At 43.0% G+C, this 15,628-nt stretch overlaps 1 protein-coding gene across 2 annotated transcripts in view; it reads right to left on the bottom strand.

The window, feature by feature from the left end:
• Positions 1 to 15,628, bottom strand: part of ARL15 (ADP ribosylation factor like GTPase 15) — a 389,668-nt gene that overhangs the window by 195,649 nt on the left and 178,391 nt on the right. For both annotated transcript variants that reach the window (XM_029066937.2, XM_039910995.1), the window contains one exon: positions 12,207 to 12,415. In XM_029066937.2, coding sequence (XP_028922770.1) covers positions 12,207 to 12,415 — 209 coding nt within the window. The remainder of the gene's footprint in view (positions 1 to 12,206; positions 12,416 to 15,628) is intronic.

Here is a 15,628-nt window from a genome sequence, read left to right as displayed (position 1 = left end):
GAGAGCGGGCCTGGGAATCAAAGGACTGGGTTCTAATCCTGACTCCGCCACTTGTCTGTTGTGTGACCCTGTGCAAGTTACTTCATTTCTCTGGGCTTCGGTTACCTCGTCTGTAAAATGGGAATTAAAGGACTGTGATCACCGTGTGGGGCAGGGACTGTTTCCAACCTGATTAACTTGTATTTATCCCAGCACTTAGTACGGTTTCTGGCACATCCTAAGTGCTTAACAAATACTATTTAAAAAAATCCCTCTATCTTCAGTCAAGTAAGATGTCATGACTGAAGCCACGATGATAGAAAAATCTTTTCAGCTTAGCATATTTGATGATTTCTCTTCAAACATTTATTTGGATTAGCGACTTTACTCAAACTATGCATAAGGTATCCATATTTTTCACCGAATCCTCTCACTAGAGCCAGGGTTGGACTTTATCATCTTGCAACTAGATCTCCTACTTCACACAGAAAATAAATCAATCAACGGCATCCGTTGAGCTTATGGAGTGCAGAACACTGTACTAACTGCTTGGGAGAGTACGCTATAATAATAATAATTATAATCATGGTATTTCTTAAGCGCTTACTATATGCCAAGCACTGTTCTAAGCACTGGGGTAGATGCAAGTTAATCAGGGTGGACACAGTCCTTGTCCCACGTGGAGCTCACACTCTTTATCCCCATTTTACAGATAGGTGACTGAGGCCCAGAAAAGTGAAGTGTCAGGTCCAACGTCACCCAACAGACGTGGCGCAGCGGGGATTAGAACCAAGATCCTTCTGATTCCCGGGCCCAGGCTATATCCAATAAATCATGCTGCTTCTTATATATTACAGAGTTGGTCGATACGCTTCCTGCTTCCGATGAGCTTACAGTCTAGAGAGGGAGACAGACGTGAATATAAATAAGTTATGACTATGTACCTCAGTACTGTGGGATGATTACTGTGGGCAGAGAACGTGTCTACCAACTCTGTAATATTGTGCTGTCCCAAGTGCTTAGTTGAGTGCTCTGCACACAGTAAGCTCTCAATAAATACGATTAACTCCTTTTGCTCACAGGACACTGTGTCCCAGCAGAAACACGACTGGTGGAGTAAAAGTGTACAAGTAGGACTGGAAAAACCACTAGGATGCTAATCAATTCCTTCGTAACAAGTTGCGGGTTCCAACCTCTCTGAGACTGGAGCAAGGCTCATTCGTTCATTCATTTATTCATTCACTCATTCGTATTTATTGAGCACTTACCATGTGCAAAGCACTGTACTAAGTGCTTGGAAAGTACAATTCAGCAACAAATAGAGACAATCCCTACCTAACGCGGTGACTTGTGACTCGACCATCCTAAATACGGCTAACAAGTCTCCTTTTTCAATTTCCACAGTAGCTCATTCTTCCCAGCTCTTCTATCGAGATGTTAGAATGCTTTCTGAAAATGGCAAATATTTTGACATTCATTTTTCATTCGTGTTGATATCTTATTTCTCTTCCAAAATGAATATGGAAATCGTAGCTCGGCACCAACCCACACATGCCTTTCACAGAAAGACAGCTGCCTACGGAGATGCTGTCTGGGAGCGGAGGCTTCAGGGAAATCGTGTAATGACGATGGAAAAATGAAAACATTCCAAAGCGTATCAATCCATCAACTGAGGGTTTTTTTTGAGCACTTTCTGGGGGGTGGAGCACTGTACTAAGCACTTGGGGGAGAACAATACAACAGAGTTGGTGGACACATCCCCTGCCCGCCAGGAGCTAACAGTTTAGAGGGGGAGACAGACAAAAATAAATCACAGCTACACACATAACTGCTGTGGGGTTTTGGGTGTTTAAAGGGTACAGATCCAAGGGCGTAGAGGACACAGGAGGGAGTAGGCGCATGAGGGCTTAGTCGGAGATGGCTTTATAAATGTTACATGTAGTTTTAGGGATTGGGAGAAGAGGAAAGAAGGGGAGACTTGCTCCCTTCATTCAGCCCGGCTCTATAGCCCCATTTTCCTATCTCTAATTTATTTATTTCTATTCATGTCTGCCTCCCCCTCTAGACTGTAAGCTCGCTGTGGGCAGGGAATGAGTCTGTTTATTGTTATACTGTACTCTTCTACGCAGCTGGAGGTGGGGCGTTCTGGGAGATGTGTCCACGGCACCGGTGTGGGTCGGACACGACTCGACAGCATAAGACGACAACAACTCTCCCAAGTGCTCCACTCGTGGTAAGCGCTCAATAAACACGATTGACTGAATCAATGGGAAACATTGACAGAACAAACAGCTTCCACTCCTTCTTCTTTAGAAGACTTGGATTTGATCCCTTTATTCACCCCTCCCCACTCGGATCATCAATACTTATATCCATAGCCTTAATTTATGTATCTATATGAAATATATATGAAATATCTGTCTCCTCCTCTCGACTGCCCCGTTGTGGGCAGGAAACGTGTCTTCCTACTCTGTTCTTACTGTACTTTTTTCCAATGCTTAGTGCAGTGGCCTGCACCTCAATAAATACCACTCATTGATTGATTGAAGCGTATTAGCCACGATATTGGAATGTCCAGTGTCGACTTTTAAGGGCTATCTAATGGGATCCAAGGTTGTGATCTTAATAATGTTGGTATTTGTTAAGCGCTTACTATGTGCCGAGCACTGTTCTAAGCGCTGGGGTAGACATAGGGGAATCAGGTTGTCCCACATGGGGCTCACAGTCTTAATCCCCATTTTACAGATGAGGGAACTGAGGCACAGAGAAGTTAAGTGACTTGCCCACAGTCACACAGCCAACAAGTGGCAGAGCTGGGATTCGAACTCATGAGCCCTGACTCCAAAGCCCGTGCTCTTTCCACTGAGCCACGCTGCTTCTCCATGCAAGGTTCCTCGGGGGGCCTTTAGAGTCATCCTGGTAGATGGGGTATGGGATAAAGCCTGGGCCTGAGGGTTAGAAGGCCATGGGTTCTAACCCCGGCTCCGCCACTTGTCTGCTTGACCTTGGCCAAGTCACTTCACGTCTCTGGGCCTGAGTAACTTCATCTGGAAAATGGGGGTTGAGACTATGAGCCCCGCATGGGACAGGGACTGCGTCCAACTTGATTTGCTTGTATCCACCCCAACATTTGGTACAGTGCCTGGCACTTGATAGGCTCTTAACAAATACCATCATTATTATTATTAGACATTCATCCTGCTGACTGAAAGACAATTGTTGTGGACTTTTAAAGAAATAAAGACGGGCAAGAGATTCTGCCCCTGATTCTCTAGCACATCTCAAAAAAACGACCAGACCCATTAAACTTGGTCCTTTAAGGGGGAAGGTCAAAAGGCTATAATTAGGAGCACCGTGGCCTAGATAAAAGAGCATTGGGCTGGGTTCTAATCCCGGCTTCGCCAGTTGCCGGCTCGGTGACCTGGGGCAAGTCACTTCACTTCCTCGTGCCTTCTTTTCCTCATCTGTAAAATGGAGATTAAATACCCGTTCTCTCTCTTACTAGGTCTGAGAGCTCCATGAGGGACAGGGACTCTGTCCAGCCTAATTAACTTGCATCTACCCCAGAGCTGAAAACAGTGCTTGACACATAGTAAGCGCTTAACAAATCTCCAAATAATTATCTGCTGAAGAGGCTCCTGATGCTTTCAATTTAGTCAGAAATGTGAACTACTGCCTTTCCAATAAATTGATTAAAATGATGCCTATGTATGGATTATCCTCCTAATCCATGACAGTTTCCTAGACCGGCTAGCTTCAGTCTAGCTTTCCTGGGATTAGTGGCCGGAACCTTTAATTACAGTTTATAGTCTGTGCAGCTGCCTGGAAATTGGTCTCAGGGTCAATAGCTCTTCAGGTTCCCTCTCTATTATGAAGCAATATCGTTGAACTCGGGGCATTGTTTCAGCTTTCTGGTATGCTCTGTCTGCTGCACTTTATGAATAGCTTTGCCGGCATTCTAACAATTGGTTCTTCAACTGCCTTTAGGATGTCAATTGTAATTCAGTGTCTTCAGGCACCTTCATGTTTCATTCCCTTGAGGTCTTTTATTACTTCATTTGCAGTATAAGGGATGTCTTTTTTTTTGTTTTTGCTTAACACTGTCACAGATTTCTTACCGATTCTCAGACTAGGAGTAGACTGCAGCTGAATATAGTTGTTGACACGTATCGCTTCATCCTGTCTTTACCTTCGTAACTTTTGTACCCATCTCTCATGAAATTTCACTCTCGGCAACGCTTTATCCTCAGGTTGGTCTCTCTCTCTCCCCCCCCCCCCCCCGCATCCCCCCAACACACACACACACACACACACACACACTCTGCATAAGACAGTCTACAGAACTTTTTATTCAAATTTCATCTGTCCCCTTTTCACAAGAGAATTGTGCATAATTGGGCAACATGGCCTCTGGGTCTTTCTGAAGACTTTAATTTCTTACTTTCTAATACTGGAATCTGATTACTTTTTTAAATCCTTCCCAGCCTTGAACCCTCGACCCCATCGTGAACATCCAAAGTTGCCATTCTAAGTTGTGCAGGGCCCAAAACAAGGGGTGGATTTTGTTTTTTTTTCAAATAATACTTATTTTGGGAGTAGTGCTTTCATTCAATAATTTTTATTGAGTGCTTACTTTGCGCTTTCCTTTCCCCGCACCCCAAATTTGAAATTGTCTTTTGCTCTCCCCTTTCCATAACGTCTCTATAGAGTGAGTACCGGCTGCCATGGAGGCCAACATCCCGCTTATTCTGAGTGAAGGTGCCGATTCTGGGAACACCGGAAAACACCTTGCTACGGTTTTTGCGTTACGAAAACCTCAACGTCACTTGCCTCAAACCTTGAGTGTTGGGCAGACTCCAACCTCCAAAAAATTAACCCCTCTCATTAGTCTCAACCATCCCGAACTTACCGGAGATATTTGCACCCAGACACTATGTAATAATAATAATGATAATAATTATCATAATGATAATAACCAACACTTATTGTGCTTTTTATCTTCAAAGCAAAACTAACATCAACTACGTGCCTGCTTTCAAATTAATTTAACCGGACAAGTGTTTTTATTAACTTTGTAGATCATGGAATGTGTTCTCAGCTTTCTGTTGCCAAATGGAACGTTAAGGACAAGAACGATGGCACTGAAAATGCATTCGCTTTTTTTAAAAAAAAGACTGCTTATATTGACTACAAGACGTTGAAAGGGTTAAACATAACTAAATGTACTCCAAACGAGGAACACGTATACAATTCCGGCCCATTACTACCAGTAAAAAGAGGACTACAGAATAATTCTTCAGCAATAAAACTGGATCCTGACAGGGTTAAAAGGGGAATCCAATTGAATGGAAACATTAGCAATCCTTCCCTTCTAGCTATAAATATTCTAAATCAATGAAATATGATTGTTGAATAGTCTACACGCACTCATGCCTAATCGGGCCTTGGCCCAGTCAGTACAACTATTGACTACATAGTTAAGTAGCCATTACTTTTTACGAACTGTTTTTCATCCCAAACACTCCTTTCATTTCCACAGTGTTCTCTTTCCCTCCTCTCACATAGGAATAGAGCTATATTTCCTGTGTTACACTTTGGATAGCCTTTAGTATTTTCAGTCGCAGTATATTTGATATTTTCGGTCTGAACCAAAATGTTAGCTAATAGACCACTCTGGTCATTTTACGGTTCTCAACAAAAAGTCACCCTCAGAATAAAAACACATATCTGCTACAGACTGACGCAAAGCTTTTCTTTACTTTCAACTTGGCATCACTGTTCAATATGCAGCAGGGAAATTCTGTTCAAGAAATGAAAACACATTTTGTACGCTCTTCTATTTTACCTCCAAACAGAATTGATGTGTCTCTGCAGTGAACGTTCTAAATATAGAACGCAGCATTTATATCATTTTCAAATGATTGTATGACCCATAAGGGAGGATTCAAATTGCTCACACAATAGGTATGTACACTAGTCTGTGTAAAATAAAATCACAGGGTCTTATAATGCTGCCAAGAAGCAGTTCACCATGACTGGAAGCTTCTTATGATTTACAATTCAGATTTATTGGTCAACAGATTACTTAGTAAGAAAATAGATTCTCCTTCCAAGCAGAGAACGCTACACAGTGAATTGGAGCAAGAAACAGAATATTTACCGGTTTTAAACGCTGATTTTCCCATGCACACCCAGATTTATAACAGAAAAAATCTTGCAAAATATTCCCTTACTTATCCGATGCCATCGCCTTAAAAGAGTATACTTCGCTAGCACCCTTCCATAGAAAAGATCCCAAGATTAAAAAAAGTGACAACCGGGGAAGCATTCTGGAAACGGAGGAAGTTTAAACATTTACAGACAGAAGGATTATGAGGGAGGATAAGAATGTATGGCAATTCCATTATTTCAACATCAGTAAATCCCTAAGAAGAATAAAGGTTAAAGTCATCACCAAATACTTTACTGTAGGAACTCTAATCACATTTAGAAACTCAATGGATCATTTCAAAAATAGTAAACACTGCTTTAAGTAAATCCTAGCTTTAATGCCGACGAGCCAATTTGGAAACTGGAAGTTTCTTGTGCTACCATCAAAGACCCCGATCGTCTCTTGTCCATGTTGCATATTCTCAAGTGAGATTGACATTAAAACCAAGTTAGATGGCAACTCTATTTTTTAATGCTGGAATATTAGAAAAGTTGAAATTTGGAAAGAGGAATAAATATTGATTCATTTGCTGTTGCAGGGGAAAAAAAAGGATTAGCTTCTCGAATGTCCACAAAAATCTATCGCTCAAAGATGCAATTTAAAGCTTTATTTTAAATTTTAAAACACCAGGACGAGAAATGGAGCCAGTATCAGCAACTGGGTAAGAGAAAATAGGGTTGCATTTATTGGCTACTACTACATCAATTTAACTTCTCATAAAATCCCACCCCCCTCATCTCCACCCCTCCCACCCTGATCTCTTAAATAACTTCAGAACTGAAGTATGTTCTCCTCTGGGAGTTGTAAAACAAATTAGATACAATTACAATTCAACACAAGTAAACTGATGTATTATTTTTATAGTTTTCCTTTTCATAGCTTCTCCAATTAAATTCTTCTTGATTTTAAACAGGTCGAGGTTTCCACTCCAAATGCCCATAGATGTTTGAAGGCATGGCACCCAAGGAAAAAAAAAAGGGCTCGATGAACATGAAACAGATTTTGGAAAACTACAGCTATTCCACCTCCCAAAAAATGAATACAATCAACATCTGTTGCAGAAGTTGCTTGGCCTTCAGACAGCTTATAAAGACTGTAGTTTCGGAGGCTCGGGTTGAACCAAAATGAGTATTAGTTCGTCACCACTCTCAAAATCCAGTCTTACAAATGCAATCTTCGGAGATTCTGTTTCGCGAAGTTGGTCCATCTAGGCGTGTTACACAGAGGAAGAAAATATTCAAGCCTGCACACGTTCTTTGAAATGGCAACCAAAGTGAATGGGCTGGTTGCCCTCTGCCCATAGGCTATGTCGTCTTCCTTTCTTAACTTGGTGTTTTGCATAAACATCTTCCGTGAGGAACCAGCAGTCATAATACTGAATTGTATTACTTCCTCTGATGAATTTCATTCTCTTTTGGTGTGAGTGAATACTTGAGTAGAAATTCTGCATCCCCTTTGGTTTCACCCCAGCTCCTCGAATCAGAGATAACTACATAAAGCAACATCAATCGGTCCTTTTAAAGGGGATGGACACACATTTTCTTTTTAATTGTGTTTGCCAAGCACTTACTCTCTGTCGAACACTGTTCTAAGTGCTGGGGTAAGTTCAAATTAATTAGGTCAGACACAGTCCCTTTCCTGCATGGAGCTCGCAGTCATGTGTATTTTGAAGTTGGTGGACAAAATTGGGTAACATCTCTGTTATGCATCGAGCATGGGATGCAACAATTTCATCAGACAAAAAACCCACCCGCACACCAATGAGCGTTTATGACTCACGGCGTCCTTAACTGCATCAAAGAATTGTTCACCGTTCTGTCTACTGAAGCGCATTTCTCTGCTGTTCTCCTGAAAGACCAAAACTAAGGACAAACACCTGCTACAGTCCACTTCCCAGTAAGGTGCTCTAGAAACTGATGGTCCTTTTTATCTGACAGTGACTTGGGCAAAAGAAAAATTCCCCATTCATTGTTTATGAAAGGAAATGAGGAAGCAAAATATTCCAAGAGCTTAGTACAGTGGTCCGCACAAAGTAAGTGCTTAATAAATACCATTGATTGAATTAATGAATTAATGAATTCCATCTGTTTGTCTCTAATTAGCCCATCAAAGATCGAAAGCTACTGCCTAGGACTTGGGATCATTTCGTATCTGTAAATTATTGATTTATATTATTGTCTGCCTCTCCCTCTAGACTGTAAGCTCATGGTGGGCAGGGAACGTGTCTACCAACTCTCTTATACTGTACTCTTCCAAGCGCTTAGTATGGTAGAATACACACGGTCAAGTGCTCAGTAAATACGACTGACTGATTTCCCTTCATGTTAAACTAAGTACATTCCTATGTCTGGTTCAATAAGACATTTATAAGTAACATTCCCTCTCGAGACATCTATTTCCACGGAGCTATGGGATGAATAGAAAGTTTCTTCTCACGCACCCGGCAAAACAAGCACAAAAAAGAGTTTCAGTGGATTTCCCCAACTGCAGAGATACCTCTTATGATATTGGTTTCCCATTCCCTAACAAGGTAGGCTTTGTGGGTGGGCAACGTGTCTACCGACACCATCGTATTGGACTCTCCCAAGCGCTCAATAAATACCATCGATTGATCGACTGTCAATAAGCATCTGCCAAGCCAGCATGGGTGTCTAAAAAAAATTGTACACAAGAACAGAATTCAGACTTCCTTTTGCCAGACAGAGATTATGGTGTTGCCAAACTCCACAGGAAGAAAGAATGAAAAATGCAAACCCGATCTGATCAAGTGAAAAGAAATATTCCTGACTTCCCTGTTTCAGGTATAGGGATTTTGAGTCATCCAAAATGCAAATTCTTTTCCGTGACAAAGCAATACTTGCAACTGTCGGTTTCTCTATGAAGATTCCTGGTTCCTCAAAGGGAAATTCCCTTTCCTAGAACGTGTTTCGTTCGGGTCCAAGGCATTAGTAAACGTGGACGAGACATGCTCAGAAGCACAAAAAAGAATTTAGTAATCACTTCCTCTTCTACACTGCACAGTATCTAATCCTCCCTGGAGATGAGTTCTAATCCCAGCTCTGCCACTTGTCTGCTGTGTGGCCTTGGGCAAGTCATTTTACTTCTCTGGGCCCCGATTACCTCATCTGGAAAATGGGGATTAAGACTGTGAGCCCCACATGGGACAAGGACTGTGTCCACCCAGATCTGCTTGTATCCACCCCAGTGTGCTTAGTACAGTGCCTGGAATCTAGTAAGTGCTTAACAAATACCACAATTATTAATATTATCCATTATGTTATTATTATTATGAGTCGCATCCCAAATCTAGGGTCTTGTCTGGCATACTGACTAATTAAGAAGGAAGGCCAACATTTTCTTTACTGGAAAACCAATTCTCTGTATGGAATGGTGTAACTATTCTTTAGGTTACCTTTGGGCTCAATAATTACAGAAGCACTCCAGAAAGCAATTGTGAGGAAAAAGGGTCTATAATCAGACCAGGCGTGGTAACCATAATCATGGCCTTCTCCACGATGAATACTTGAACAACAATGTACTTTTCATCTTCAAAGCACCACATAACCATTAACTAATCAATCACCATAACTACCCGTGATTAAGTACTATTATATCCATTCTACAGACAGGGAAACTGATGCTGAGAAGTTAAGTGATTTGCCCAAGGCCACAGAGAGAGACCAGAACCCTAGCCAGGTTTAGAACTCAAGGGTTCTGACTTCACCTCTGTCCAGACCACAGCTCTCTGGGTGGATATGGCAAGACTGTTATGAGGACCAATTACTTTTTGTGGAACACTCCCAAAACCTTCACAGAAAGAAAGAAATGAAGTGTATTACTGTTAGCATGAAGTCCAAAGGAGGATACCTGGTCAGTCCACTTAGGAGCCCCTATAAGGCTGTAAGCTCGATGTGGGCAGGGAATGTAACTGCTTATTGTTCTGTTGTACTCTCCCAGGCGGGGACTCTTCACACACTAAGCGCTCAATAAATACCGCTGATTGATGGATTAGAATAAATGCTAGCACTGCATAGCGTCCAACTTGCAAAAAATCCACAGAACTTCTCAACCTGCCTCTTTGCAAACATCCCATCTCCCCCACGGGACTATCGGTTCACTGTGGGCAGGGAACGTATCTGCTAACTCTGTTGTAACGTACTCTTCCAAGCACTTAGTATAGTGCTCTGCACACAGTAAGCACGCGATCGAGCGATCGTATTTATTGAGTGCTTACTGTGCGCAGAGCACTGTACTACGTGCTTGGGAGAATACGATTAACAGAGTTGGTCGAAATGTTTCCTGCCCACAACGAGCTTACAGTTTAGAGGAATAAATGTCATCGACTGACTCATCACGTGAACGCATCGGAAAGTCACTACTACCCAGGACTTGACAACCCTACAGCAAGTGACCCAAATAAATGGAATTGACTCTACGTTCCTTGGAAGGAGAGAACAGGTCTTTTATCCTTTGTAATTCCTCACCCTCTTCTCAGGGTCGCTCCTGGAGAGTTTCCAGTCCTTTACCAGTCTCGACTAAGGGAAGGAGAGTAAAGTAGTGGACTATCCACTCCCTTCCTAGCTTGGCCAGTGGCTAGCGAGAAGGCAATCTGCTACAAGTCAAAACTCACCTGTGCTGGGCGGCAATGGCACAGGAGAGAGTCAAGGGCGGAGACTGTAGTTTACTGCGCAGAAGGCGGCAATGATAAATCACTTCCATATTTTGACCAAGAAAACTCTATGGATCCACTATGAGAATGATTGCAAGGTGGAGGCGGGGCGTTCTGGGAAAGATGAGTCCACGGCGTCGCTATGGTCAGAAACGACTCGACGGCATAAGACAAGACAATTCCCCAACACACCTAGCACAGGAGCGTGTACTCAGTGAAATGTGAATAGGTCGTGTCCAACCTCAGCTCGAACACTACTGAATACACTTCCAATTTTATACCCACAAGGACCTGAACTAGAATAGGCAAATCCCCACCCTCCCCATACCACCTACAAACTTCAGGGCAAAGTTGCTCATGAGGAATTGTGTCCCCAAGACCCTTAAAGACCTTGCCTATAAAAAAGAGAGAGAGAGAGAGAGAGGGACAGAGAGAGGGGCAACATCCAAATATTTAAAGTTATAATGAACACAAATTTTGATATGTGACTATTGGTCATTTGAAATCATTCAATGCTCACATTTTCTTCAGGCTGTGCCCTGTACAGGTTGGACTAGGCCTGATTCAACCAACAAGCAAAATCCTATTTTCAGAGCACACACAAATTTACTTTTAGAAAAACTAGTTTGGAGTTAGAAAGGTGAAATTTCAAAATGCTCCAATACATTAGACAAGAGACTCGGACAAAATACCACAGGATTCCTTCAAGATAAATCTAAGGAGAGATTGAAAGGGTAACGGGTGGTTGTGAAAGTTATCTATCGGAGTTATGCGATTTGCTGATTGACGTGAATTTGGTAAGTCAAAAAGACACCTGAGTGACTTCAGAATATCTTGCCTCACAAGTCAATCATCAATAATCCAGAATCGCAAGAGGACAATTCTAAGATTCCTTACCACAATGGAGCTGGACATTTTACTTGGGAAACTGCACAAAGAGAGACAATTTACTCAATGGACCAAGGAGTAAAAACAACATCCTAAGTCATAAATAGTTCACCTTAATTCAAGAGCTGTGCAAATAGTGCTTAGTACAGTGCCTGGCACATAGTAAGCAACTGACAGATACCATAATTATTATTATTATGAGTTTAAAAGAAACAGCGGAAAACACCGTATACCAAGACCCGTCAGTAACTTTGATGCTAGCTAGGTAATTAGAAATAGCTTTAATTCCTGGAACAGGAATAAATGAAAGCATCAGAATTATATTCGCATGGGAACGTTAAATGTTCTAGCTTTCTAGGAAAACCAAGGTGACACGGTGTGAGAAGCCTCAAATCAGTGGAATGAGCAAATAGGTGATTTTTCCAGATGAGGCGGTGAGGCCGAGCCAGCGACACATACCTCTTGTACGGAACGAGCGGCGGGTTTGTCTTGGTGATTGGCCAGTATCAAAAAGGGCAAAGTGCACAACTGAGGGTGTTGGAGAGCCGAATGCAGTTCGTTTCTGGCCGTTTCCAGATCATCTTCGGAAGATGCGCTGTCTAATACAAATATCACCCCTTGGGATCCTTGGTAGTAGCGGCTCCAATATTTCCGGATGTTATTGGCCCCTTTCAAAAAACAAAGCGGAAGTTTGTTAGAAAGGGGGAAAAGCCTCCGAATCGTTTAAGACAACGGTTTTGATTCAAACTACGTGGACGTCTGGTTTTCCCATTAGAAGTCAACACTGTCTTCGAGAGGGTATTTGAAAATCGTGGGATCTAGAAAATCTGCTCCGAAATAACCCATGTATATCGACCCTAGAGGTCTAGTGCCCATCTTGGAAAATGAACCCACGGATGAAGCATGGCGCAGAGGATAGAGCCCGGGCCTGGAGCTCAGCAGGTCATGGGTTCTAAACCCGGCTCCACCACTTGTCGGCTGTGTGACCCTGGGCAAGTCACTTCACTTCTCTGGGCCTCAGTCACCTCATCTGGAAAATGGGGATTGAGCCTGTGAACCCCACACGGCACAGGCACTGTGTCCAACTCGATTTGCTTGTACCCACCGCAGTGCTTATTACAGTGCTTGGCACATAGCAAGTGCTAGAAAAATACCATCATTATTATTATGGCGAGTTGCCAGTCATGGTGGCAAGAGTGGCCGAAAAAGCCATTCTATGATCAACATTTCCTCCTACTTTTGTCACACACTAATGTACAGATCTTTAATTTATTATTTATATTGATGTCTGTCTCCCCGCTCTAGACCGTAAGCTCGTTATGGGCAGGGAATGTGTCTGTTTCTTGTTGCATCGTACTCTCCTAAATGCTTAGTACAGTGCTCTACACACAGTAAGTATTCAATAAATAAGATTGAATGAACAAATGAATGATCATAAGGATCCGAAAAAAAAGAATATATGAATAATGAAATTGATCGATAAAAGTAAAGATGGAGCACCTCCTCTAGACTGTACGCATGTTGTGGGCAGGGAATGTCACTGTTCATTGCTCTGTTGTGCTTTCCCGAGTGCTTAGTACAGTGCTCTGCACACACCAAATGCTCAATAAATATGGCTGATTGTTTGATTCTCTAGCCCCTTCCCTTTTCAGGGTGAGAAATGTATTCCTAAATAGGCCCTCTCAGAAAACGAAAGGGGGTGGTCTCTGAACCCCATTACAATGCCTTATCGGTCCTTTCCAAAGCTACAACTCCTCACCTTCTTCTACAGGTCCTCTGATCAACAGATTAGAAAAATATAGATACTGGTTGGCCCTTACAACCCTCACAGATCCAGAATCCTATTTAAATCTAACCAGGAAGGAAGATCGGGTAGATTCAAGTTTTTTTCCTGCCCGCTACCTCATTAGGCCTATGCTGTTTCAAGTCCCGAATGTGCGGAATAAAAATTTATTTCTGTGGCTCCGTTAAAAGTATTTGAACAGGCTTCAATTGATGCCACGTCGATATAAAACAGGCCCAAATCTTTTGTGCAATTTTTGCCACTTGAGCGTCTTGGAAATTGCTAAGATGCTAAGTCAAAAGATGGGCTCTTCTGAAACTGCTCCAGACACGAGACACACTCGGAACAAAACAGTTGTCTGCGGTCGCCAAAGAGAAATGATCAGGACCCTCACCTCTCTACTCATTCCCTGATCCTTTCCAGAAGAACAATTTAATTGAAGCCATATTAAAGACAGGACAATGGCGGGCTGGACATTTTTAGAAGAAATGTGAAACAAAAAGCGGGAGGGTGGGAGGGAAGAGGGCCTCTGTCCACTCTACAGAAACCACGGGAAGCCTGCCCTGTGGAACATGGTGCGATGGAGACGGTCAAGCTAGCAGATTGAGGAAAGGGAAGCTCTCCAGTGAGAAGCAGCGTGGCCTAGGCGATAAAGACCGGGCCTGGGAGTCAGAAGGACCTGGGTTCTAATCCCGGTTCTGCCACTGATCTGTTGGGTGATCATGGGCAAGTCACTTCACTGGGTCTCATTTACCTCATCTGTTAAACAGGGATTAAGACTGTGAGTCCCACGTAAGACCCGACAACCCCAGCACTTAGAACAGTGCCTCACGTAGTAAGCATTTAAATACCATAAGGAAAGAAACAAAAGAGGATGAGCTGAAATTATTAAGGATTTCAAGTCTGGAAAGACAAAAGGCTGAAAGACTAACTGCTGACATTACAAATCAATCGATCAATGACATTTATTGAGTGCTTACAGTAGGCAGAGCAGTGTACTAAACACTTAGGAGGGTGCAATATAGACAGAGTTGAGAGACATGTTCTCTGCCCACCACGAGCTCACAGTCGAGAGGGACAGACAGGCATTAAAACAAATAAGTGTTTTGGACAGAAGTGCTGTGGGGCTGAGAGTGGGGTGCATATCCAGTGCTTAAAGAGTAGAGATCCAAATGTATCGGTGACCCAGAAAGGATAGGAAATAGGGGAGATAATAATAACAATTATGGTATTTAAGTTCTTACTCAGTGCTAGGCACTGTTCTAAGCACTGGGGTAGATATAAGACATTCTGGTTGGATACAGTCCCTGTCCCACACAGGGCTCACAGACTTAATCTCCATTTTACAGATGAGGGAACTGAGTCAGACAGAAGTGAAGTGATTTGCCCAAGGTTACACAGCAGACAAGTGGCGGAGGCAGGATTAGAACCCATGACCTTCTGACTCCCAGGCCGGGGTTCTATCCCCTAGGCCATGCTTCATCGGGGAGATGTGATTTTTCAACCACGAAGGATGCGAGCAGGAGAAACCCGGGCTTGTTGCAACCCGAATCACAATATTAAGATTAGAGGGGACCCACTGAAGCTTGGAGTTGGCAGGTTCAACCCCAACGAAAGGAAACACTTCTCCACCCGCTGGGAGGCAAGAATCTGGAATTTGCTCTCTCAGGCTGGGGTAGCTGGGCATGAACCGAGCAGCAGCTCCCAGAGGGCTTAGGATCAATTCACAGGGGAGCTGTCCAAAATGGGTTGCTAGAGAAGGAAAATGAGGCCAGCAGTAAAAGGGATGAAAACAAGGGACGAAGCCTCCCTAAACATTGTGACCGATGTTCTCAGGGCCACCGACATGTGTTTCCCCATGCTTCCTGTTGCCATTTTCACAGACAGAATGCCCTACTGAACGGACCAGGAATCGGACCGAGAAATGCAGTTTCGATGGCAAGCTAATCTCTCTTTGAGACTAATAATTATTATTTGTACACCGTAAACGCAGATACAAAAACCTACCCACCTGCTCCAAAACAAGGTTGCCCTCGCCACCCCAGACATTAAAGGGATGCCTGTCCAATTAGAATGGAGAAGCGATGGGAGCCAAAAT

This window comes from Ornithorhynchus anatinus, chromosome 1, assembly GCF_004115215.2.
Source record: "Ornithorhynchus anatinus isolate Pmale09 chromosome 1, mOrnAna1.pri.v4, whole genome shotgun sequence".
Taxonomy (NCBI): Eukaryota; Metazoa; Chordata; class Mammalia; order Monotremata; family Ornithorhynchidae; genus Ornithorhynchus; species Ornithorhynchus anatinus.
Note: the sequence above shows the minus strand (reverse complement) of the source record. Positions and strands in the feature narration are given on the sequence as shown.